This window comes from Stegostoma tigrinum, chromosome 8, assembly GCF_030684315.1.
Source record: "Stegostoma tigrinum isolate sSteTig4 chromosome 8, sSteTig4.hap1, whole genome shotgun sequence".
Lineage (NCBI taxonomy): Eukaryota > Metazoa > Chordata > Chondrichthyes > Orectolobiformes > Stegostomatidae > Stegostoma > Stegostoma tigrinum.
In genome coordinates, this window is record NC_081361.1 from 47755090 (window position 1) to 47778069 (window position 22980).

At 42.1% G+C, this 22980-nt stretch overlaps 2 protein-coding genes across 7 annotated transcripts in view; one reads left to right on the forward strand and one right to left on the reverse strand.

Moving 5' to 3' along the window:
- Positions 1-12294, reverse strand: part of LOC125456370 (5'-AMP-activated protein kinase subunit beta-2-like) — a 45397-nt gene extending 33103 nt beyond the window's left edge. For 3 of the 4 annotated variants that reach the window (XR_009446059.1, XM_048539414.2, XM_059647858.1), the window contains exons 1-2: positions 11545-12294; positions 1427-1671 (exon numbers count right to left, since the gene is read on the reverse strand). Coding sequence is in view for 3 of the 4 variants with exons in the window: in XM_048539414.2 (XP_048395371.1) it covers positions 1427-1594 (168 nt within the window). In the remaining variant the exon portion in view is untranslated. Of the gene's footprint in view, positions 1-1426; positions 1672-6552; positions 6663-11544 lie in introns of those variants that run through there. The other variant, XM_048539413.2, reaches the window with a different exon arrangement.
- A 34-nt stretch (positions 12295-12328) lies between these two features.
- The window catches only part of scyl3 (SCY1-like, kinase-like 3), a 34787-nt gene continuing 24135 nt past the window's right edge, over positions 12329-22980 (forward strand). Inside the window, exons 1-4 of one of the 3 annotated variants that reach the window (XM_059647856.1) lie at positions 12329-12592; positions 19483-19668; positions 20713-20826; positions 20975-21031. In XM_059647856.1, coding sequence (XP_059503839.1) covers positions 12428-12592; positions 19483-19668; positions 20713-20826; positions 20975-21031 — 522 coding nt within the window. In that variant the 5' untranslated portion in view covers positions 12329-12427. Of the gene's footprint in view, positions 12593-19482; positions 19669-20174; positions 20253-20712; positions 20827-20974; positions 21032-22980 lie in introns of those variants that run through there. The other 2 variants (XM_048539411.2, XM_059647857.1) reach the window with 2 other exon arrangements.

Here is a 22980-nt window from a genome sequence, read left to right on the forward strand (position 1 = left end):
CTTATCCAGCCTTTCTTCAAGCTGTTCCATCCCAGGTAATGTCTTGGTGAATCTCCTCTGCACTCCCTCCAGTGCAGTCACATCCTTCGTACAGTTCAGTAACCAGAAATGGCACACAGCACGCCAACTGCAACCAACCCAAAGTGTTTTACAGTTCCAACATAATCTCTCTGCTCTCACAATCTATGCCATGACTGATTCACACTAAAACTTGGGGCAGCTGCGACCAAGTCGCAGGGGCAAAGAAAACCATTTGGGGACTGCCTGCTGAAGTTAAGTGGGGGTCTGCTCAGTTATCGGATCCTCCTAGTGCCTCAATGCATGTAAATGTTGTCTTGTATGTGTAAGAGATGTTTTTGATTTGCTTGAATAGAGTCAAACTCTAATGTTTGTTTGTTTCCTTCATATGCTACTGGATAAAGACAAATAAAATAAACTATGAGTAACTTATACCACTTTACAATTCCAAGTGTTTATAGCACATCATCCAGGCAGCTACTCTTCATATCTAACAAATTGTTTGAACGTGGGCACCACTGAGCCAAGCTGATTGCATCCATTAGATGCCTAAGTTGCATTCAGCAAGATCAATGGGTTACAAACTAGTATAAAAGCCAGATTTTTTTTAAACTCACAAGAAAAACAACATAAATGTCAACTGTGGCCAATCCAACAGGGCCATGGTGGAAACTAATTAATTTAGCACAGGCCTTGGCTTAAACTGGGCACTTTCTTGGTCTACGATTCTCAGTGTAAAATCACACTGGATGTTGTTTCAAAATAATATTTAACTTCTTTATTGAAAACACTGTCTAAAAGTCAGTACTTAGCATAAAAAGTCCAATTTGCATTGTACTATGCATGAGTTCAAGTAGACATAATGACATCTTTGGAACTTTTCAAAGGGCAGGAAGCAAGGGATGCACTTTTGAAATATAGTCACTACAGCTGCAAATTCACAACAAGGTTATAAACTGGAAGATTCCATGAAGAGTAATAATAATGTGTTGGAATGAAAGACACTCGGCATCCAGAGAACTCCTTGCCTTTAGAAAAGATTAGACCAATTAGACCCATTAAGGCCACCTAAAAGGGGCTCAGTTTAACAGCTCACCCAAAAGATGGCACCTCCAACAGTACTGCATTGAAATGTCAGGTTAGATTATATGCTCAAGTCTTTGAAATGGGTCTTGAACCAATAATCTTTTTAAACAGAGTAGACTATCAGAGACAAGGTTTAGAGATGTCTCTAAGGGCAATTTTGCTATCTGAGCATACGAATACATATCTTATACATATTATAAAAGGCATCCTTTATAGTACAAGTCACCACTTTCAACAAATTAGTTTACAGTCCTTTTCTCTTAAATGAAGGAGATTGTATGCCCATTAGGCTAGAAACAATTAGTGCAGTTTTGTATTGTACCTTTGAGTCTTGTGTATGAAAAATATTGGGGTCATCTGTGCTGTCCACCATGATTTTAGTTCGTTCATTTTCCTTTGATGATGGAGAAGATGCCATGCTATCACTGCGGTGGGATTTAGATCCTCCATGGCGATCTGCTCCCATACGGTCACTGCTGGTGTTCCCCATTGTTCTGACAGTACTGGTGCTATTACTATGGCCAAAATTTCAAAAACAATATAGATCCCCAAATACTGTGTGGGTATCTGAAATAAAAAAGTGATTTTGTTTTATGGAACTAAAAGAATACTTTTACCATACAGAGAAAAATACCAAAGACTGGATAACATTTAGAATGGGGTTGATGAGTGACAAGAAACATTCGCATCACATATCAAAACATCTTGCTTTGATGTCACCACAGCTGAATCCCCCATTACTAATACTCTGAGGTTACCATTGACCAGAGTCTTAACTGAACCAGCCATATAATTACCGTGGCTACAAAAGTAGGTCACAAGCAGGGGATTGTGCAGGCAGTAACATGCCTCTTGACCTCCCAAAGCCTACCCACCATCTACAAGACATAATTCAGGAGTGTAATGGAATATTTTCCATTTGCAAGAAGCTGACATCATTCAAGACAAAGTAGCCTGCTCAACCAGCATCCCAAGCACTAACTTAAAACAATTTACTCCCTCTACGACCAGTGCATAATGGTTACAGTATGCACCAATTAGAAGATATACTGTCGCAAGATGCCAAGGTTCCTACCCCAAAAATAAATGCCAAACCTGTGTCCCCTTTCACTATGAACCAGGATGACATGGAAACACTGTCAGCTGCAAGTTGTCCTCCATGACATATTATTTTGGTCTTTTTCTGTTCATCATTTTTGCTTGTTAGTATGAATAGGGCCACATTCTGTAATTACAGTTTAAAATAGCCTTTGCAAATGGTGTTGGTATAAGCAAGTGGGACTAAACGGATCACGGAAGTTTAAATAATTGCAAGAGAAAAACAATGGACTGCAAAAGTCTGTACAACTCAATACCATCACAATACATTTACACAAAAAATGATGGTCAAAGAAGCCGCATAGCTCTGGCACGTTACTCCTTCTTTGTCCGTGTTTGCTGCATATTGTAAAGACTGTTTTACGTTTAAAATAATCAACAAATTCAATACTCAAGAAAATCAATAAATACACGTAGTTCTGCTACATATGCGTTTTGTTAAAGCAATTTGGCTGTAATGCGACTGATGAATAATGGACACTGTTTGGATAACATGAACTTTCTGCTTTACAGGTATAACATAGGCATATACAGAACTGGGTTCTGAGGAAGGGGTACAGGACCCAAAACGTTAACTCTGATCTTTTCTTCTCAGCTGCTGCCAGACCTGCTGAGCTTTTGCAGCAACTTCGGGTTTTTTCCCTGATTTACAGTTCTTCCAGTTTTTGTTACAGATCAACGGCCTCCAGTTGCGTGCATTAAGCGTCCAATTCCAAAGCCAACCACAAGTTCAGTCCAAGTAGTCCTAGATGTAAAATGGCATTGAGCAAACCAGCCTGCTCATTAGGTCTGAGCACAACGGCCAGAGCCGCAGCAGTGAGACATTCCAAGCGGGTGAAAGGGAGAAATTCCCATCAAAACAAAGGCACTGAATATTGACTGTGAAAAAGGACAAAAAGACTTTAAGGGAGTAAGAGAAAGAAAATTAGATAAAGCTACAGATTTCAAAGGGAATAGCGCAAGAGCTAAAGGGGAGAGATGAAGGGGGCACCCACGTCAGAAAGTTTGGGGGTTGACAGCATATGGCCGAGGCAAATAGGTAGGTAGCGGAGAAAGCATCCATGACAGTTGGGCTCCCATAAGAAATGAAGGAAGGGGTGAAATAAGACCCCCACAAAAGATGTGACAAGGCAAGAGGGTGCCTGTAAGAGATCAGAGTGGAGGGGTTTCTGTGAAAAATGGGTTGAATAAGAGATTGCCCAAGAGAAAATGGGGTATCGAGAAGGCGCCAATGAGAGACAGTGATAAAGGGTGGGTGAGGGATGGGGTTGGGGGATATTGGGAAGTTACAAAGGACAATAGAGGTAGAGGGGAGGTTTAAAGAAGTGTGGGGAAAATGGTGAGGATTGCAATGGGATAGAGAGAGAGTGGGCAGTTGCAAGAAGATGATGAGGAGGGAGAGAGGCTGCAAGGTGACATGGTGGGTAAGGGGAAGGATAGGATGCAGAGGGGAAACCTGCAAGAGTGGAGGGAGAGGGACTGTTTGCAAAGAATTGGGAGCAGGGATATTATGCAAGGAAATGGGTAATTTGCAAGAAAGCTCAAGGTGGGTGATGGAGGCTGCAAAAGAGACAGAATAGTTTTAAATTATCCACAAATGAATATTCATCAACTGAGAGCTAAGAAAACCTGAAATTACTGAGATAATGAATCCCTCACTGACAGTGCCTCTCTAGTCTAAAGCTGCACATGTTCAGGAACTGCAACATAGAAAAAGCCTTGTTGATGTTATTGGAAGGAATATTGAGTCAATTGTTAAATTTAAATCTGATATTATGATCTGAGATGCAGTAAAATACATAGCAATTGCCTGGTTGAAATCTTCCAGCTTTTTTTTCATATGCAATGGAAATGCATTAGCTGTGATCTCACCCATATGTGGAAGGTGTGTTAAGGATGATCTGAAACAAAAACAGGACTGCCAATGAAACCCAGCAGGTCCAGCAGCATTTGTGAGGAGAAAGCAGAGTTTACATTTCGAATGTGATGATTCTTCATCGCCAGAAAACTGACAAAGGATGTGAGACATCAACTCTGCTTTCCCCCCACAAATGCTGCCAGACCTGCTGAGTTCTATCAGCAATTTCTGCTTTTGTTTCAGATCTCTACCATCCCCAGTTTTTTTGTTTCATTTTAGTGTTAGAATGATGGCTTTGTGTATGTACACTGTACCTACTATTTTAGGAAAGAAAACTGTTTGCCAACGTATGCCCATTTATCATGTGCTTAAAGGCTGGAGTATCCAAGAAGTCAATTCTTCTCTTGAATGTTGTAGCTTTAAGTTGAATTTAAGGTTGGTAAATATTAAGGATACTGATGAAATTGTCTAATTCTGCTCTGTGAAAATCAAAATTCAAAATGCCAATGAGTCGACACATTGCTGAAAGCATTGTAATACAAGACTGCATCACCAAATGGAGTTAGTGAGAATGAAAAGTCACCCCCTCTGAGACTTAAAAAAAGGCCTGAGAAAATCTCAACAGCAGTACTCAAAAATACAAATTATTTTGTAACCTGGTAGTGGTCTTTTTGACTGTCAAAAGCTCAGCTTGGGCAAGGCTGTCAACAGTCTGGTTCAAACTCAGACAAAGCCAGGGATGAAGATGAAACTGGCCACAAGAATAGTTTGTTGCAGGGTCTGAAGATAATGGCTTTAGTTCCTTTAATATTTAATCCGAGGATATTGCAGTTCATAAAGTGAATGCCAACAACCAACAAATATATGTGTGTTAACCATTCATTTTGTTCCTAAGGAAGCACTAATGAAGCATTTTGTTCAAATGATAACATTGTTTCAATTACCTCTGATTTGTCAGCTCAAACTACTCAAGTCACTGTAATATCACTAAACCACAAACTCCACGTTTGCAATAAAAATGATTCATTCACGTGCACTTCCTCTTCAAACAATGAATGAGTATATTATTCCATTATAGCTCCGGGGATTCTAAAACTCTAGATGACAAATAAGCCGCAAAAAGGGAATTGCAGAGGCAGAGGTCACGTTGGGGTTGAAGCTCTCCTTCCTTCGAACAACGACGGTGATTGTAAAGAGATGAAGGCCCGGTCCGGAAACATTAACAGGACAGCCCTAGACGCGCAAGGTCAATTCTGCCAAAAGGCCCGAGTGTTGTTTAATTTAGGTATACCCTTCCGTTCGACTGGGCTGAGACGTTTGTGTGCAAATTGATGCAGCGAGGGTCCGGAAAGCATAAGTCGATTGGGATATTGGGGGTTGAGGTTGGCTAAGCCGGGAAAACGAATGGCTGCTTCGAACTTGACCGTGTTTTCTACTCGTTGGCTGGACACGCAGGTTCCTTGCCCCGGGAAAAAGACTGGGCATTACAAGTCACAAGTAACTAGTCAAGGAGAAGGGCTGGTGGGGGGGGGGGGGGGATGGTGGAAGTGTGGTTTGAGATGGAGGCGAGAAGAGGCTTTACGAAGTCTTTCGTCATTAGGGGAATATGTAGAACTGGTTTGAAATCTGAGAGTTCATAATTTTTTTATATAACGTGCCTCAAAACAATTTTTTCTTATGTTTACTTTAGTTAAATACCAAATATTGGTTTTGTTTCAGCTGGAGTGACATTACTTTTCGAATATTACAACGGCTCATATTGGTAAATGGCTTGGGAAGCAGTGACTTCATCTCATCCGTCCGGAAAACACTCCAAACTCATCATAAAATTTGACTACCTTTGTTACACTTATTTCCCAGAATACAGCTTTTTGATCACTGTCGGTGAAGTTAAATTGTTTTTTTTCCGTTATGCTGGTGTTTACTCGCAACTTACAATTGCTTTAATAAGAAAGTACCCTTGCAAGATAATTCAACATGCAAATGACGTAACGTACATACGAGTTGTTCTTATAAGGTATTTCGAGTCCGTTATGAGTGACCTCCACACACACACACACACACAAAGTGGGGGAGGGAAGGCGTTTTGAATAATAATTTGGAGGAAGCACAACTGCATCAATTGGAAAAAAAACTTAAGTCGCTGCTTTTGTGTAGTTGTATTACGCTGTAAAAGGTGACTAGGTTATATTTGCAAAATCGTATACATATTCATTTGCGACGAAGCAACAAAACAAATGAGTTTCAGCAGCAAGTGCAATTTGTGAGCGCAGTCCAGCCTCTTCTGTTAACGACGATAAAAGGCAACGGACTCGACACCACTCTGCTGCTAAAATCCTACAAACGTTGTCAACCGCGTCCGAGCAGGAGCAACCAGGCCTCCTTAAAGCCCCGACTAAATTCAGAACCGACAACCCAAACCCTCGTTTTGTTTCTGGGGACGACCGATCTAGGGAATGGGACGTTCAAGACAGTGACAAGAGCTGGGATACCTGCTGGTATTTCGCTGATGTGCTGTCCGGGCTCAGGGACCTGATCGTCCGTAGAGGGGCGAACCTGTTGCTCCGGTTCCCTCGGTCCCGCCTCCTCCAATCAACTGATGTGACCACTGCGCGTGCGCGTGCGCCTGCACATGCTTTTCCCCTCCAAACCACCACCTCTCACTCATAGAACAATACAGCGCAGAACAGGCCCTTCGGCCCACAATGTTGCGCTGACCTGTGAACTAATCTAAGTTCATCCCCCTACACTAATCCATCATTATCCATATGCTTATCCAAGGACTGTTTAAATGCCCCTAATGTGGCTGAGTTAACTACACTGCCAGGCAGGGTGTCCCATGCCCTTACCACTCCCAGAGTAAAGAACCTGCCGCTGACATCTGTCACCCCTCAATTTGCAGCTGTGTTCCCCTCGTACAAGCTGACGTCATTATCCTTGGAAAAAGACTCTCACTGTCCACCCTATCTAATCCTCTGATCATCTTGTATGTCTCTATTAAATCCCCTCTTAGCCTTCTTCTCTCCAATGAGAACAGACGCAAGTCCCTCAGCCTTTCTTCAATAAGGCCTTCGCTCGAGACCAGGCAACATCCTGATAAATCTCCTCTGCACCTTTTCCAATGCTTCCACATCCTTCCTGTAATGGGGCAATCAGAACTGCATGCCGTATTCCAAATGAGGCCACACGAGCGTTTTGTACAGTTGCAGCATGACATCACGGCTCCAGAACTCAATCCCTCTACCGATAAAATCTAACACACCGTAAGCCTTCTTAACAGCACTATCAACCTGGGTGGCAACTTTCAGGGATCAATGTATATGGACACCAAGATCCCTCTGCACATCCACACTACCAAGAATCTTTCCATTGACCCAGTACTCTGCCTTCCTATTATTCTTCCCAAATTGAATCACCTCACATTTATCTGCACTGAACTCCATTTGCCACCTTTCAGCCCAATTCTGCAGTTTATCCAAGTCTCCCTGCAACCTGCAACATTCTTCCACACTGTCTACCACTCCACCGACTTTATGTCATCTGCAAACTTACCAACCCATCCACCTATGTCTGTGTCCATGTCATTTATAAAAATGACAAACAGCAGTGGTCCCAAAACAGATCCTTGAGGCACACCACTAGTAACCAGAGTCCAGGCTGAATATTTTCCATCAACCACCACCCGTTGCCTTCTTACAGAAAGCCAGTTTCTAATCCAAACTGCTAAATCTCCCTCAATCCCATGCCTCTGTATTTTCTCCTACAGCCTACCATGTGGAACCTTATCAAAGGCTTGACTAAAGTCCATGTACACCACATCAACTGCCCTACCTTCATCCACATGCTTGGTCACCTTCTCAAAAAACTTAGAGGTATGTGAGACACGACCTGCCCTTGACGAATCCATGTTGACTATCTCCAATCAAATTGTTGCTTGCTAGATGATTATAAATCCTATCTCTTATTATCCTTTCTAAAACTTCTCCTACAACAGACGTAAGGCTCACAGGCCTATATAACCTGGGTCATCTCTACTGCCCTTCTTGAACAAGGACACAACATTTGCAATCCTCCAGTCCTCTGGTACTAAACCTGTAGACAACGAGGACTCAACAATCAAAGCCAAAGGTTCTACCACGACCTCCCTAGCTTCCCAGAGCTCCCCTCTTCGCCTTTGCTCTTACGTTCAGGCCAAATGTCTCATGTAAAAGGCAATCTAAATTTGAAAACTCAGATAATTGCAACAACTTGTAAGTGTAATATGTACTTTGTCTATTCTTTGAAACCAAAATATTACTGATATTGATATCAACACTTTATAAGTAAAGTTCAATTTTAATTATTCCTTCAACAAATATTGATGTAAGTGCAAGAAATGTAACAGAATAAACAGCATATTCATTGACTCAACATGAACTGTGGCTGCTGGTATATGTGAAATGTTTGTATGTATCTACTTCCTGCCTAGCATTTGTATTCTGGCAGACGGGCCATTCCTGTAATTTTTAAACATATTTGTTTGCATCAGCAACAAAGAATTCAAAGTGTGAACGAAGCATGCAAGACCATTTCACATGTACCAGCAGCCACAGTTCATGTTGAGTCAATGAATATGCTGTTTATTCTGTTACATATCTAGCACTTACATCAATATTTGTTAAAGGAATAATTAAAATTGAACTTTATAGTTATAAAGTGTTGATATCAGTGTCAGTAATATTTTGGTTTCAAAGAATAGACAAAGTAGATATTGTATAAAAATAATCATCTGAAAAATACAAGTTATAAAACAGAATTTGATGCGGTGGTTTGAAGGGCTAGTTTCTAGGACTGATAAATATGTTAAATAGTTTAAAACTTTAAAATTAAAAATTATCTTACCAGTGAAAATCTTAGACAATAATGACTTTCTTTTTTTAACAAAAATCAATATAATTGCATGTGAAGGACTTCTTGTAAAGGTAACTGCAAAGACATGAGGGTGGAGCTGGCTAGAGGTGATTGGAAGGGAAGCTCAGCAGGGAAAATGATAGAGCAACAATAGCAGGAGCTTCTGGAGATTATTTGGGAGATACAGCAGAAATTCATCCCAAGGAAGAAGAAACGGTCGTGGGGTAGGGGCTGGCGAGGCAACCATCCTGACAAGGGAAGTGAGGGACAGTGTAAAAGCAAAAGAAAAAGCAAACTGTGGGAAGGCAGAGGTTTGGGAAACCTTTAAAACCTGCAGAGGATGACTATAAAAGCAAATGAAAGGAGAAAATGAAATTTGAGGTTAAGCTATCAAGTAGGATAAAATAATAAGAGAAACAAGAGTGGACATTGGATTACCAACAAATGTGGCTGGAGAAGTAGTAATGTGGAACAAAGAAAAGTAATAGGAATTAATTAGATATTTTGCATCAGCGTTCATGATGCAAGACATGGGTAGCATACCAGAACTTCAAGAGAGTCTACTGAGGTGAGAGTAGTGGCCAACTCTAAGGAGGTGTTGGAGAAGCTGAAAGGTCTGAAGATGTATAAATCTCCTGGACCGGATGGACTACACCCCAAAGTCATGAAGGATATTGTGAAGGTATTGCTGGTGATCTTTCAGGAATCACTGGAATCAGGGAGGGTCCCAGAGGATTGGAGAATGGCTAATGGAACATGCCTGTTTAAGAAGGGAGGGATGTAGAAGATAGGAAATTATAGGCTAGTTAGCCTGACTACAGACTTTGTTAAGATTTTACAGCATTTTTAAAAATGAGTTTGTGGAGTACTTGGAAGTGCATGGGTAAAAGAAGTTAGACAAAGGAGAGCCAGTGGATATGATCTGTTTGAATTTCCAAAAGATCTTTGACAAGGTGCTGCACAGGAGACTGCTAAATAAGAGCCTGTAGTGTTAGGGACAAGGTACTGATGTGGATAAAAGACTAACTGACTGGCAGAAAGCAAGATAAAGGAGTCTTTTTCAATATGGCATTCAGTGATTGGTGGATTCTGCAGGGATCAGTGTTGTGACCACAACTTTTCAAGTTATACATTAATGATCTAGATGAAGAAACTGAGGGCATTGTTGGTATGTTTGCCAATGATGCAAAGATAGGTGGAGGGACAGGTAGTGTTGAGGATGTGGGGTGGCTGCATAAGGACTTGGGCAAGACAGGAGAGTGTATTCCATCTGCCACTTCTTTTCTCAATGTGGGGAAAGTGAGAGGTTATACACTTTGGTAAGAAGAATAGGGACTATTTTCTAAATGGGAAAAGCCTTCAGGAATCTGAAGCACAAAAAGACTTAGGCTTCCTAGTTCAGGATTCTTCTAAGGTTAACAGTTCAGTTTGAAGGATGTCTGGCCTTGCAGGGGATCCAAAAGAGGTTTACAAAAATGATCCAGGTGTGAAGGGCTTGTTTTTGAGGTGGAGTTGAGGATTCTGGGTCTGTATTCCATGGAGTGTGGAAGGAAATGAGGAGCGTATCTCATCAAAACTTACAAAATTCTGAGAGGCCTGGATACAGTGGATGTGGAGATATTTCCACCGATAGGAGAGACTAGGACCTGAGAAAACAACCTCAAACTGAAGGGTCAAATTGTTTGAACTAAGATGAGGAGGAATTCCTTCAGCCAGAGGGTGGTGAATTCATGCAACACGTTGCAGTAGAAGGCTGTAGAGACCAAGTCATTGAGCGTATTTACGACAGGGATAGATAGGCTCTTGATTAGTGAGGGGATTGAGAGTTTGGGGAAGGCAGGAGAATGGAGTTGAGAAACATATCATGTACTGAATGGTGGAGCAAAAGCAATGGGCCGAATGGCCTAATTTTGCTTCAATGTCTTATCTTCTGTGCTTAAGATTTTGTCCATTACCCGGGAGTGAATACATTACTTCAAAGCCCTATTTGTGATTGTAGACCCCTTGTTGAGAAATTGAACTCTATTTATGCAATTTCATTTTTTATTCCTTTTGTAGTCTGGAGGCTAAGTGCTGGGGCAGAATGTGGTGAAAAGGCAGTAGTTTAGAATATTTTATTCCTATGAGTTTGCATTTTTCCAATTTATTCCTAAGAATCTGTGCCTAGGTACCAAGACACCTAAGATGGCACCGCCAAGTGCAGTATATGTAACAATAAAGCTAATTCTAATTCTGTGTAAGGTAGTAAACATGATAATTGATCAGGCTAATATTGAGCATTTGAACTTATTAGTCAAACTCCCACAGTATTACACTTGGACAATCAAGGGAAAAAGTATTCTTCAGGAAAAGCAGTTTGTTTACTTTTACATTTTGCCACTTTAAACTCCAATGTTTACAGTAACAATTGAACTATCCAATCTAAATTTGCATTACTGTATTTACAGTCTCATGAATGATTTTTGGTAGTATCCTAGATTATGAAGAAATTTGTTAGGATATTGTTAATTTGTGCTACAAATATGCATTTGTTTTCCCTCTGACCCTCAGATGACCAAAACAGTCTTGTAAAACATTGGAATCCTGTGACTTACCCAGAACTGTCAATATGAAAAATATCGTTATTAAGGTGACCTTTAAGGTGCACCGTCTGTTGCCAGATATTGACAAATGGCCACTGGTCCCAAATACAGGTTTACACCTGAGTAGCTTAAAAACCTTTAGTGTTGGAAATCTTCTTCGACATTGTCAAGTCTTTCCCTTTTTCAGATTTTTATTTCATTTCAGATAAATGATCCTTTGAACTTTTATCCTTAAAGTTCCAAATGAACTATCCTAAACGACTTCATTGTTTTTCCCTTTCCCTGCCGTTTGAAATTAGGATTTATTGCACAATTTACGTATAGTCGCTCAAGGAATTCAAACAACTGATTACACCGTGTTCACTTCGATCTACCGTCTGGAGATGTCTACATCTCCACGTTGCATGAATCAAAGACTGTGTAAATGGTTTAAGCAGTCTTCTCTTAAACCTTGATAGATCGGCCTGAGCATATTCTCAGGGGTTTTCTCAATGAGGAAGAAAGGGAGATGAACAGAAAATGAGTGCGATGTCGAGGAAGCCTCATTCTGAAGAAGGGTCATCGGACCGGTTAACTCCACTTTTTCTCTCCATAGATGCTGCCAGACCTGCTGAGTTTCTCCAGCAGCTTTTGTATCAGATTTCCAGCATCCGCAGTTCTTTGTTTTAAGGAGCCATCGTTGACGGGGTTTTAATACCAAACTCCCATCCTGAGAGAACAACTGGCCGTTAACACCAACGTCTCAGCTTCTCTTCCGGCGCACTCGCCTCAGACTGCGCATGCGGGCGGGGTGTAACCTGTGTTTCCGGGTCAGCCGGATGTGTTGGGATCACCAGTTCTTTGGAGGTCCTTGTCCGAGTCCGCAGTGGATTCGGTCCCTCCGCTTTTTCAGGATATGGGCGCAGAGAGCAGTGCGGCCCGGAGTTGCCGGCTCGAAGAGCCGCCGGTCACTCTGCCCGCCGGTCTCAGCGTCTATCGGGCGGTTCTGGAGGAAGAGCGGCTGGTGTCCGTGTTCATCTATCAGCGGGGCAACGAGGAGGCCGTCAACAAGGCAGCCAAGGTAGAGTGGCCCTAGGCGGCTTCTACCGCCCTGAGGGTGGGATGTGTGAGTAAGGATGTTTCTGCCCCAGCCCCAGCCTCTACCCTTACCCCAAAGTTTGGGATTGATTCCGCCCCGACCGTGGGAGGTCGGTGGGCAAGTGGTTCGATGCTGCCCCTCCACCTGTCCTGAGAGTTATGTTTTGGAGGGGGTGTGTCTTGCCCCTCGTGGAGGAGTAGGCTGAGAAAGACTCTACACTTGAAGTCAGAGATGTACAGCACGGCAATAGACCCTTTGGTTCAATTCATCCACGCCAACCAAATATCTTAAATTGATAGAGTACCGTTTGCCAGCATTTAGCCCATTTCCCTCTAAACCCATCATGTTCATATACTCATGCAGATGTCTTTCAAATGCTATAATTGTACCAGCCTGAACCATTCTAATCATACTTAATCCTTCCTTTGTGATCGCTAGGTCTTTTGCTGAGATATTTGCATCATCAGTAGCCACAGGTGACATGCTGAAAGACCCAATGGTTGGCTAACGTGATGCCATTATTTAGGAAAGGGGTTAAGGAAAAGCCAGGGAAATGTAGACTGGTGTGTCTGACATCAGTGATGGGCAAGTCTTCAGAGGTGATTCTGAGGGACAAAATTTACATGGATGAGGAAAGGTAAGGACTGATTAGACATAGTAAACATGGCTCTGTTCATGGGAAATCGTGTCTAACTAACTTGATTAAATTTTTGGAGAAGTGACAAAGAGGACTGATGGCAAAATGGCTTTTTTTCTATGTGGACTTCATTAAGGCCTCTGACAAGGAGCTGCATGGTAGACTGAGCAATAAGGTTAGATCACATGGAATACAGGGAGAATTAGCCATTTGGATACAGAACTGACTTGAAGGCAGGAGACAATGTGGTGGTGCTTTTTGGACTGGAGGCTTGTGACCAGCAGTGTGCTGCAAGGACTGATAGTGTGTCCACTGTTTTTTGTTATTTACATAAATGATTTGGATGTGCAGATAGGAGATATGGTTAGTTAGTTTGCAAATGACACCAAAGTTGGTGGTGTTGAGTACAGCAAAGAAGGTTGCCCCCATAGTACAATGGCACCTTAATCAGATGGGCTAAGGAGTGGCAGATGAAGTTTAACTTAGGTAAATGGGAGGTGCTGCATTTTGGTACGGCAAATCAGGGTGGGATTTATAAGGTCCTGGAGAGTCTTGATGAACAAAGAGACCTTGAAGTGCTGTTTCATAGTTCCTTGAAAGAGAAGTTACAGGTAGACAGGATAGTGGAAGAAAACATTTAGTAAGCTTGCTTTTATTGTTCATTGCATTGAGTTTAGGAGTTGGGAGATGATGCTTTGGCTATAAAGGACCTTGGTTAGGCCACTTTTGGAAGACTGCATTCAGTTCTAGTCTAGGATAATGAAGTGTGAAGCTGGATGAACACAGCAGGCCAAGCAGCATCTCAGGAGCACAAAAGCTGATGTTTCAGGCCTAGACCCTTCATCAGAGAGGGGGATGGGGTGAGGGTTCTGGAATAAATAGAGAGAGGGGGTGGCGGACCAAAGATGGAGAGAAAAGATGATAGGTGGAGAGGTAGGGAGGGGATAGGTCAGTCCAGGGAAGACGGACAGGTCGAGGAGGTGGGATGAGGCTGATAGGTAGGAAATGGAGGTGCGGCTTGGGGTGGGAGGAAGGGATGGTTGAGAGGAAGAACAGGTTAGGGAGGCAGAGACAGGCTGGGCTGGTTTTGGGATGCAGTGGGTGGAGGGGATGAGCTGGGCTGGGTGTGTGATACAGTGGGGGAAGGGGAGATTTTGAAGCTGAAGTCCACATTGATACCATTGGGCTGCAGGGTTCCCAAGCAGAATATGAGTTGCTGTTCCTGCAACCTTCGGGTGGCATCATTGTGGCACTGCAGGAGGCCCATGTTGGACATGTCGTCTGAGGAATGGGAGGGGGAGTTGAAATGGTTAGCGACTGGGAGGTGCAGTTGTTTATTGCGAACCGAGCGGAGGTGTTCTGCAAAGCAGTCCCCAAGCCTCCGCTTGGTTTCCCCAATGTAGAGGAAGCCACACCGTGTACAATAGATACAGTATACCACATTGGCAGATGTGCAGGTGAACCTCTGCTTAATATGGAAAGACCGCAACTTTCCCCCCACAGTGGTCGAGAACGCCCTTGACCGCGTCTCCCGCATTTCCCGCAACACATCCCTCACACCCCGCCCCCGTCACAACCGCCCAAAGAGGATCCCCCTCGTTCTCACACACCACCCCACCAACCTCCGGATACAACGCATCATCCTCTGACACTTCCGCCATCTACAATCCGACCCCACCACCCAAGACATTTTTCCATCCCCACCCTTGTCTCCTTTCCGGAGAGACCACTCTCTCCGTGACTCCCTTGTTCGCTCCACACTGCCCTCCAACCCCACCACACCCGGCACCTTCCCCTGCAACCGCAGGAAGTGCTACACTCACCCCCACACCTCCTCCCTCACCCCCACACCTCCTCCCTCACCCCCACACCTCCTCCCTCACCCCCACACCTCCTCCCTCACCCCCACACCTCCTCCCTCACCCCCACACCACCTCCCTCACCCCCACACCACCTCCCTCACCCCCACACCTCCTCCCTCACCCCCACACCTCCTCCCTCACCCCCACACCTCCTCCCTCACCCCCACACCTCCTCCCTCACCCCCACACCTCCTCCCTCACCCCCACACCTCCTCCCTCACCCCCACACCTCCTCCCTCACCCCCACACCTCCTCCCTCACCCCCACACCTCCTCCCTCACCCCCACACCTCCTCCCTCACCCCCACACCTCCTCCCTCACCCCCACACCTCCTCCCTCACCCCCACACCTCCTCCCTCACCCCCACACCTCCTCCCTCACCCCCACACCTCCTCCCTCACCCCCACACCTCCTCCCTCACCCCCACACCTCCTCCCTCACCCCCATCCCAGGCCCCAAGATGACTTTCCATATTAAGCAGAGGTTCACCTGCACATCTGCCAATGTGGTATACTGCATCCATTGTACCCGCTGTGGCTTCCTCTACATTGGGGAAACCAAGCAGAGGCTTGGGGACCGCTTTGCAGAACACCTCTGCTCGGTTCGCAATAAACAACTGCACCTCCCAGTCGCTAACCATTTCAACTCCCCCCTCCCATTCTTTAGATGACATGTCCATCATGGGGCTCCTGCAGTGTCACAATGATGCCACCCGAGGGTTGCAGGAACAGCAACTCATATTCCGCTTGGGAACCCTGCAGCCCAATGGTATCAATGTGGACTTCACCAGCTTCAAAATCTCCCCTTCCCCCACAGCATCGCAAAACCAGCCCAGCCTGTCTCTGCCTCCCTAACCTGTTCTTCCTCTCACTCATCCCTTCCTCCCACCTCAAGCCGCACCTCCATTTCCTACCTATCAGCCTCATCCCACCTCCTTGACCTGTCCGTCTTCCCTGGACTGACCAATCCCCTCCCTACCTCCCCACCAATACTCTCCTCTCCACCTATCATCTTTTCTCTCCATCTTTGGTCTGCCTCCCCCCCCCCCCCCCTCCCTATTTATTCCAGAACCCTCACCCCATCCCCCTCTCTGATGAAGGGTGTAGGCCCGAAACTTCAGCTTTTGTGCTCCTGAGATGCTGCTTGGCCTGCTGTGTTCATCCAGGTTCACACTTTATTATCCTGGATTCTCCAGTGTCTGCAGTTCCCATTATCTCTGATTCAGTTCTAGTCTCCTTGCTATAGGAAGGATACTGTTAAACTTGAAAGGGTTCAAAAATAATTTACAAGGATGTTCCCAGGGCTGGCGGGTTTGAGCAATAGGGAGAGGATGAGTAGGCTGGTGCTATTTTCTCTGGAATGTCAAAGGCTGAGGGGTGACTTTATAGAGGTTTATAAAATCACGAGGGGCATGGATGGGGTGAATAGCCAGGTCTTTTTCCCAGGGTAGGGGAATCCAAGACTAGAGGGCATAGGTTTAAGGTGAGATGGGAAAGATTTGAAAGGGACCTAAGGAGGAACTTTTTCACGTAGAGGGTAGTGCACGTATAGAATATACTACCAGAGGGAGTGGTTTAGGCTGGTGCAGTTATAACATTTGACAGACATCTGCATGAGTATATGAACATGAAGGGTTTAGAGGGAAATGGGCCAAATGCTGGCAAATGGGACTATATCAGTTTAATATATTTGGTTGACATGTATGAATTGGACCAGAGAGTCTGTTTCCATGCTGTACACCTGACTTCAAGTGTAGAGGCTTTCTCTCACTACTCCTCCACCCCCAATGATAAGTGAATGGGGATGAGGAAGCTCCCAATTTATGATGGATGCTTTGTGACATGGTAGTTGGAAATATTATTGCACCCATCAAGCAAAGGTTGCTCCTCTAAGTGTTGCGCTTTCTTGGGGATTAATGCCAGTCACTTCACAGCTGCATTGAGTTGTAGTTCCCTTCCTTCATGGAAGCTAAGGAAGGAAATTGTGGATTAGAAATACAGATGTGGAAGGGACATTGATTAACCAGGAATCAATACTGTCCTAATGAAACTATGTGGATTACTATTTGTAATTTGTCAACTTTTGGACCCCTTGAAACTGACCTCAACTGTAACTGATAGATGGAAGGCAATAAAGGCATTATCTCTTTTCATGAAGTTCTTTCATCCCCAAATTCGTAGGTGGAGGCATATGTGTCAGGTTGCATTTTTTGACACAGATATGATTGAAAGCAAAGATTGTGCGCTGTGTATTGTCTAGGTTAGCCTTGTTTAAACTGTAGAATAGCTCAGCAAGGATAGGTTGGTATGAACATGGCTTCAAGATTAAATTTTTTTTGCTAGATATCAGTCTTTATCTGTAAAAAAGAGCAAGTTTGCGTTTCAGATGCCTAACTGATTTGTTTTCTTCCAACATTCTCTGCTTTTATTTCATTCTGCAAAATTAAATCAGATTTTTGTATCTGGCTGCATCAAAGAATGAGTGAGCACGCATAGTCACTGCTCTAAAATATCTTAGCATTGTATAGCAGAATGAAATATTTTATTACAGAAGTGACTGCACTCAAAGAAAACATGACAATTAATTTGCAAACAGCAAGGCCCCATAAACAATGAGGCAATGATGAGGTGATCTATTTTAGTGTTGTTTGTTTAGGGATAAATACTGTCCTTGGCACTTTGGCGAATTCCCAATTGAACAACCACCTGCTGTATCATCAACATGTAACTGAAAAGGAATATTAGAAACTGAAGTTAAAAGTATAGATTCTGGAGCAATACAAGCTTTCAGTATTTGCAAGCATGTTTAATGTTTTGAGTTGGAGAGAAGTCTTTAATCAAAAGTTAATTGTGCTCATTGTTATGCCAGGTCAAAATGTCTTTAGTCCTTTCCCAGAAACCAATTAGCCTCTACCTTGATGCCAAATACCCAGAGCATGAGCATCCTACAATTATAATAATATGGAGACGTTGCAGATTCTGGAGATCCAAAACAAAAACAAGTGCTGGAGAAACTCAGCAGGTCAGGTAGTATCTGTGGACAGAAAAACAATTAACATTTTAAATCCATAATGACAGTTGTTTAGAATAGTGTCATTCTGAAAAATGCTAATTCTGAACAACTTAAAATTTGATTGCCCAAAGTAAATTTTTTGATGTTTCCTAGGGGTTCTTCAGCAATTTAAGAAAAAAAACTTATTAATCTCAAGTAAAATAATACAAAGTATCATGGTGTCATGTAACACCAAGTTTCCAACTCACTTGCCCCTAGAATGAAAGGCCTTTCATTCATATCCGTTGTCCCAATTGAATATTTTAATCCTGGATTTTCCATTATAGTGAAATGTTATGTAGAGATTTGGTGTTTCCAGTGGCAGTGATGAAAGAAAAGTGAGAATCGGTTTTCCTGGGTCAGCATTGTAATGGATGAATATTGAGAAGTGTCAAGAGTTATTTGGTGCAAGTTTTTACTTGACTGTTTTCACCAAAATGGTGATATCCTTAATTCCCAAGAACGGGGGCAGAAAGAAACATTAAAAAGGCAATGTGTTTTTGATATTTGTCTTTGCAACCAAGACTTTGCTGCCTTGCTGCTGACTGTTCTATTTAAACTGTAAAGTTAAGATGCCTGACTTAAAAGTTTACAGAGACCAATACAACAAGCATTCAAACTATATTTGCTTTAGCTGCTGAGAGTCAGTCCTCATTGGATAAAGATCAGCAATTTGGAGTTCAATTCCAATGACGAGTCTAAGTTTTCAATACACACGAGGGAAAGCATCTTTTGTTTTTGCAGTGAAAACAGGTTTGACTAGAAAATGGTAGAAATTTTTATGGAGTAATCAGAAGTATAATATCTGGTTCAATGGCTGCCTATTAGCACAGATCATAGAAACAGCCATGCAAAATAAAAATGCTATGGATGCTAGAATGCTGAAATAAAAATGCAGTGCTAGAAATACTCAGGTCTGGCAGCATCCGCAAAGAAGCAGTTTGCATTTCAGTTTGACCTTTTCAATGGAACAATGTTGATTAGCTTTGTCATACCCAGTTGTTTGCGCACAATTTTAATTACCACAGTTTTGGTTTAGCCTTGATGCAGTGATTTTTGTTGTGGAGGTGTTGAATTTAGACAAATGGCTTCAGAGACTTGGAGGAGGTATCTAGTGTTTTCTTTCATATGTGAAGGAAGTTTTTTAAAGTTAACAAAGAATTGCCTGTCCCATTTCTTTGAATAGCAATCAAATAAATTCATATTCAGAAACCTGTGAATTTTGTCTGTCTGGAGGGTACAGCACTTGTGTCTTCTGAAAAAGAATATCTGTTGTAGTTTTGAGAATTAAAGATATAAATATCATCACCTGTATATTTCAGCATTTGAAAACTTTACGCCATCCATGCCTGTTGAGGTTCTTATCAAGCACAATTGAAGTTGATGGAATCCACTTGGTTACTGAACGTGTACAACCTCTGCACATGGTCCTTGAAGATCTTTCCGCAGATGAGATCTGTGCAGGAATCTTTGACATCCTCCAAGCACTGATCTTCCTGCATGACCGAGTAAGTACAAGGTTTGGAGGCAAGCAGTTGTTGAATTTAGCTGAGGAAAATGTATCATTGAATACAGCTTTCACACAAACAAGACAAATTTTGTGAGATAACAAGAACTGGATGAACGCAGCAGGCCGAGCAGGAAGACTGACATTTTGGGCCAAGACCCTTCTTAATTTGTGTTTGGGAGATGAGTAACACTTCTAAAACTGCCCCTTTCTATATCCAATGAGAAGATTGAGTTTTCTCCTTAAACTGCTACAAACCTTGTGATGATGCTGCCATCATTTTGACTCAGCAATAGGGGGAGGAATGATGACAGTGATTCAAGTCCTGATGCTATATAACTTTGAGAAAAAATTTGAAAGTGATGGGTATTCCCATTACATTACATTATTGCTATTTTCTTTCTCATTTGTGGTTGTTGTCAAGGAAATATGTGACGTTAGAAATGAAACTCATTGCATCTTTGGAATTATACTGCAAGACACTTGCTGATAATTGAAAAGGTGGTGTTGATCCTCATGGCAACCCACCAATAAAACAGTTCTGCAAAGACTTTTGTGTTGCAGCTGCCTCCAAACAGGCACATGGTGAGTATGTCATTATGTTAACAACTTAAGCTTTGTAGATGATTTAAGATTTAAGCAGGACAGTTGATGATTCATTTGTAGCTGACTATCTCTGTTCTACTCTTGTAACCACAGTGTTGACATGGCTGGTTCTGTTAATTTCTGGTTAATGATTTCCCAAAATCTTGATGGTCTCAGCCATGATAGTTGAATGTCAGAGGAGTAGCTACACTTTCTCATGTTTGAGATGGATGTTACTGTTGTTTGTGATGCAATTGTTATTTGACACTTGTCAGCCTAATCTGTAAACCACCGTGGGCCCCCTTCAGTCTTGGAGGTGTTGTGGATGTGGCTGAAAGCTGTAGAGTTGGGGTGATTTTGGAAGCATAAAATCACATTAAATACAATTTTAGTTTGGAATCATAATTAAAATATTACAACATGTAATATTACATCATAATATTGTTCCATTGTATCACAGGGAAAGCTGAGCCACAATAATGTATGCATTTCATCTGTGTTTGTGAGTGAAGATGGTCACTGGAAGCTGGGAGGTATGGAGTCCATGTGTCAGTTCTCTCAAGCATCAGCTGAGGTGAGATCTTGTTATTTCAGTTCTCTTTGTAAAAGTTCATTTGGTCAATGTTACCTTTTTATATCGCAGAATAAAATTTGAATTGAATGAATCTTGAAAGTTATTTTACAATGTGTTTATTTAATCTTTTATATGTTTCTTTTTGCAGTTCTTGTCCAGCATCAACTCGTTGAGAGATTTGAGTAGTGTTGCTCCTGAGGAGCAGGTGTGTCCAGAATTATAAAATACTAACGATGCTTTAACTTTTGATGAAAATCAATCTTAGATTTTTTTAACATGATAGGGAACTGCTGTTCGATTATATTATATCGCTCTGGCTAACAATTATGATTTTGTAACTAATGGCCCTATATCTGGATTACACTGATTTGAACTGTAGTGAGCACAGGGTTAATTGGACAGTTAGTAGAAGAGGAAGAATTTGCAGAGGAGTTACACTGGGTGGATTGCGCATTCCATTTGTAACCAGTATACGAGTCTATCAGCTGATAATTTGACTGAAGATCACCATAGTCACAGTTTTGGTTTGTTCAGATGTGCAAAAAAACCCTCCCTTTCTCTTTATCCAACCAATCCTTCCTGATCCTGTTGATGTTAAGGCCAGATGTATATTGCTTATTATCTCAGTTGAGAACAGTTTATTTGGCAGAATTAATATATTCGCCCTGAGATCTTTCTAATTTGATCAATATAATTTGATCAATAGAGCATTGCACTACCTTACTAATAAGTAAAAGCCCCAGTATTGATCTGCAAGGCACAGCACTGCCAAAGAGAGTTCTTGGGAAGACAGAAGAAAAATGAAACTTTGGTTTGAAGGGAAAATATAGGAAAAAAGTTGATTCATTAATTTGAGAACATCACTGAACTAAGATACAGAATTGCTCTCAAAGAGGATAAATAAGCCCCTAGGTTGGACTGTGGGCAAGCGATAACATAACACAAATCTGTGCATTGAGGTTCATTTTCTTTTGATTAGTGTTAGAAGATTGCTCTTACAGTCTCATATCTGGAGTTGTTGGAAATACGAAACATGCAGATAATTCTGAAATTGGTGTGGAATCAGGCAGAGCCTATGGAGAGATAAAGCAGTTAGCATGCTTGGACGAAGAGCTGTGTGGATCTTGCAGCTGGTCTTGGGACTGCAGGCTTTGTTAAAGATTTATTAGATTTTTAAAAAAAATCCATTTCACAGTTACTATAGTCATTATAATTTACTAAAAAAGATTTTTTTCCAATTTGTTTTATCAACATTCACAAAAGCCCCAAAAAGCAAACGAAAAAAATGATTTTTTTTTCAAGCAGACCTTTTGTAAAAAGCCCACAGTGAATGGCTGAGGTTTTTATTTATTCTTAATTCAGAAATTTTAAAACATCTGCATGTGTTTTAGAGGGTTTTTGATATTTCAGAGGTTTTCTTTTTCAAAAAAAACAAGTTTTCTTAAAATAAGGAGTTGTGTTTGTTCTGGAGAATCCTGCATGTAGTTAGCGCTGGAGATTTTTTCTTCAAGGAATTTATTGAAGAGGAATGATTTTTAGTGGGTTGGTTTTATTTAATTTCCTATGTTTGAATATATTTTTAATTTTTCTTTCCTTTTTAACATTACCTACAGAAAATAATAAAACGTAGTTCATTCTATATACAAGGTGTTACTAAAACTAGTTTTTGGGTTAATGTTATTAAGACCATTTATAAGGTACAGAGTGAAATGGTTAGTAGATTTTTAAAAATTATTACCCAGCAGAATCAGCCAAATAAATGGGTGACTGTCAGGAAAGGTAAGAAGGTAGTTCAGAGGTCTCCAGTGGCTATTTCTCTATCAAATAGATATTCAGTTTTTGGAACAGTTGAAGGAGATGCTCTCTGAGGAAAATGGAAGGACCAGTCAGCTATTGGACACTTGGAACAATTCTTACGTTAGGCAGTGTTTGACAAGATTTAATTTAACTTTTTTTGTTATACGGAATTCTCCTGTCACGGGCGTAGACAAATGGTTCTGTGGTAGTGAGCGTAAATTTAATCAGAGGTAATAGGAACTGCAGATGCTGGAGAATCCGAGATATCAAGGTGTGGAGCTGGATGAACACAGCAGGCACCTAAGATGCTGCTTGGCCTGCTGTGTTCATCCAGCTCCATACCTTGTTGTCTCGGAT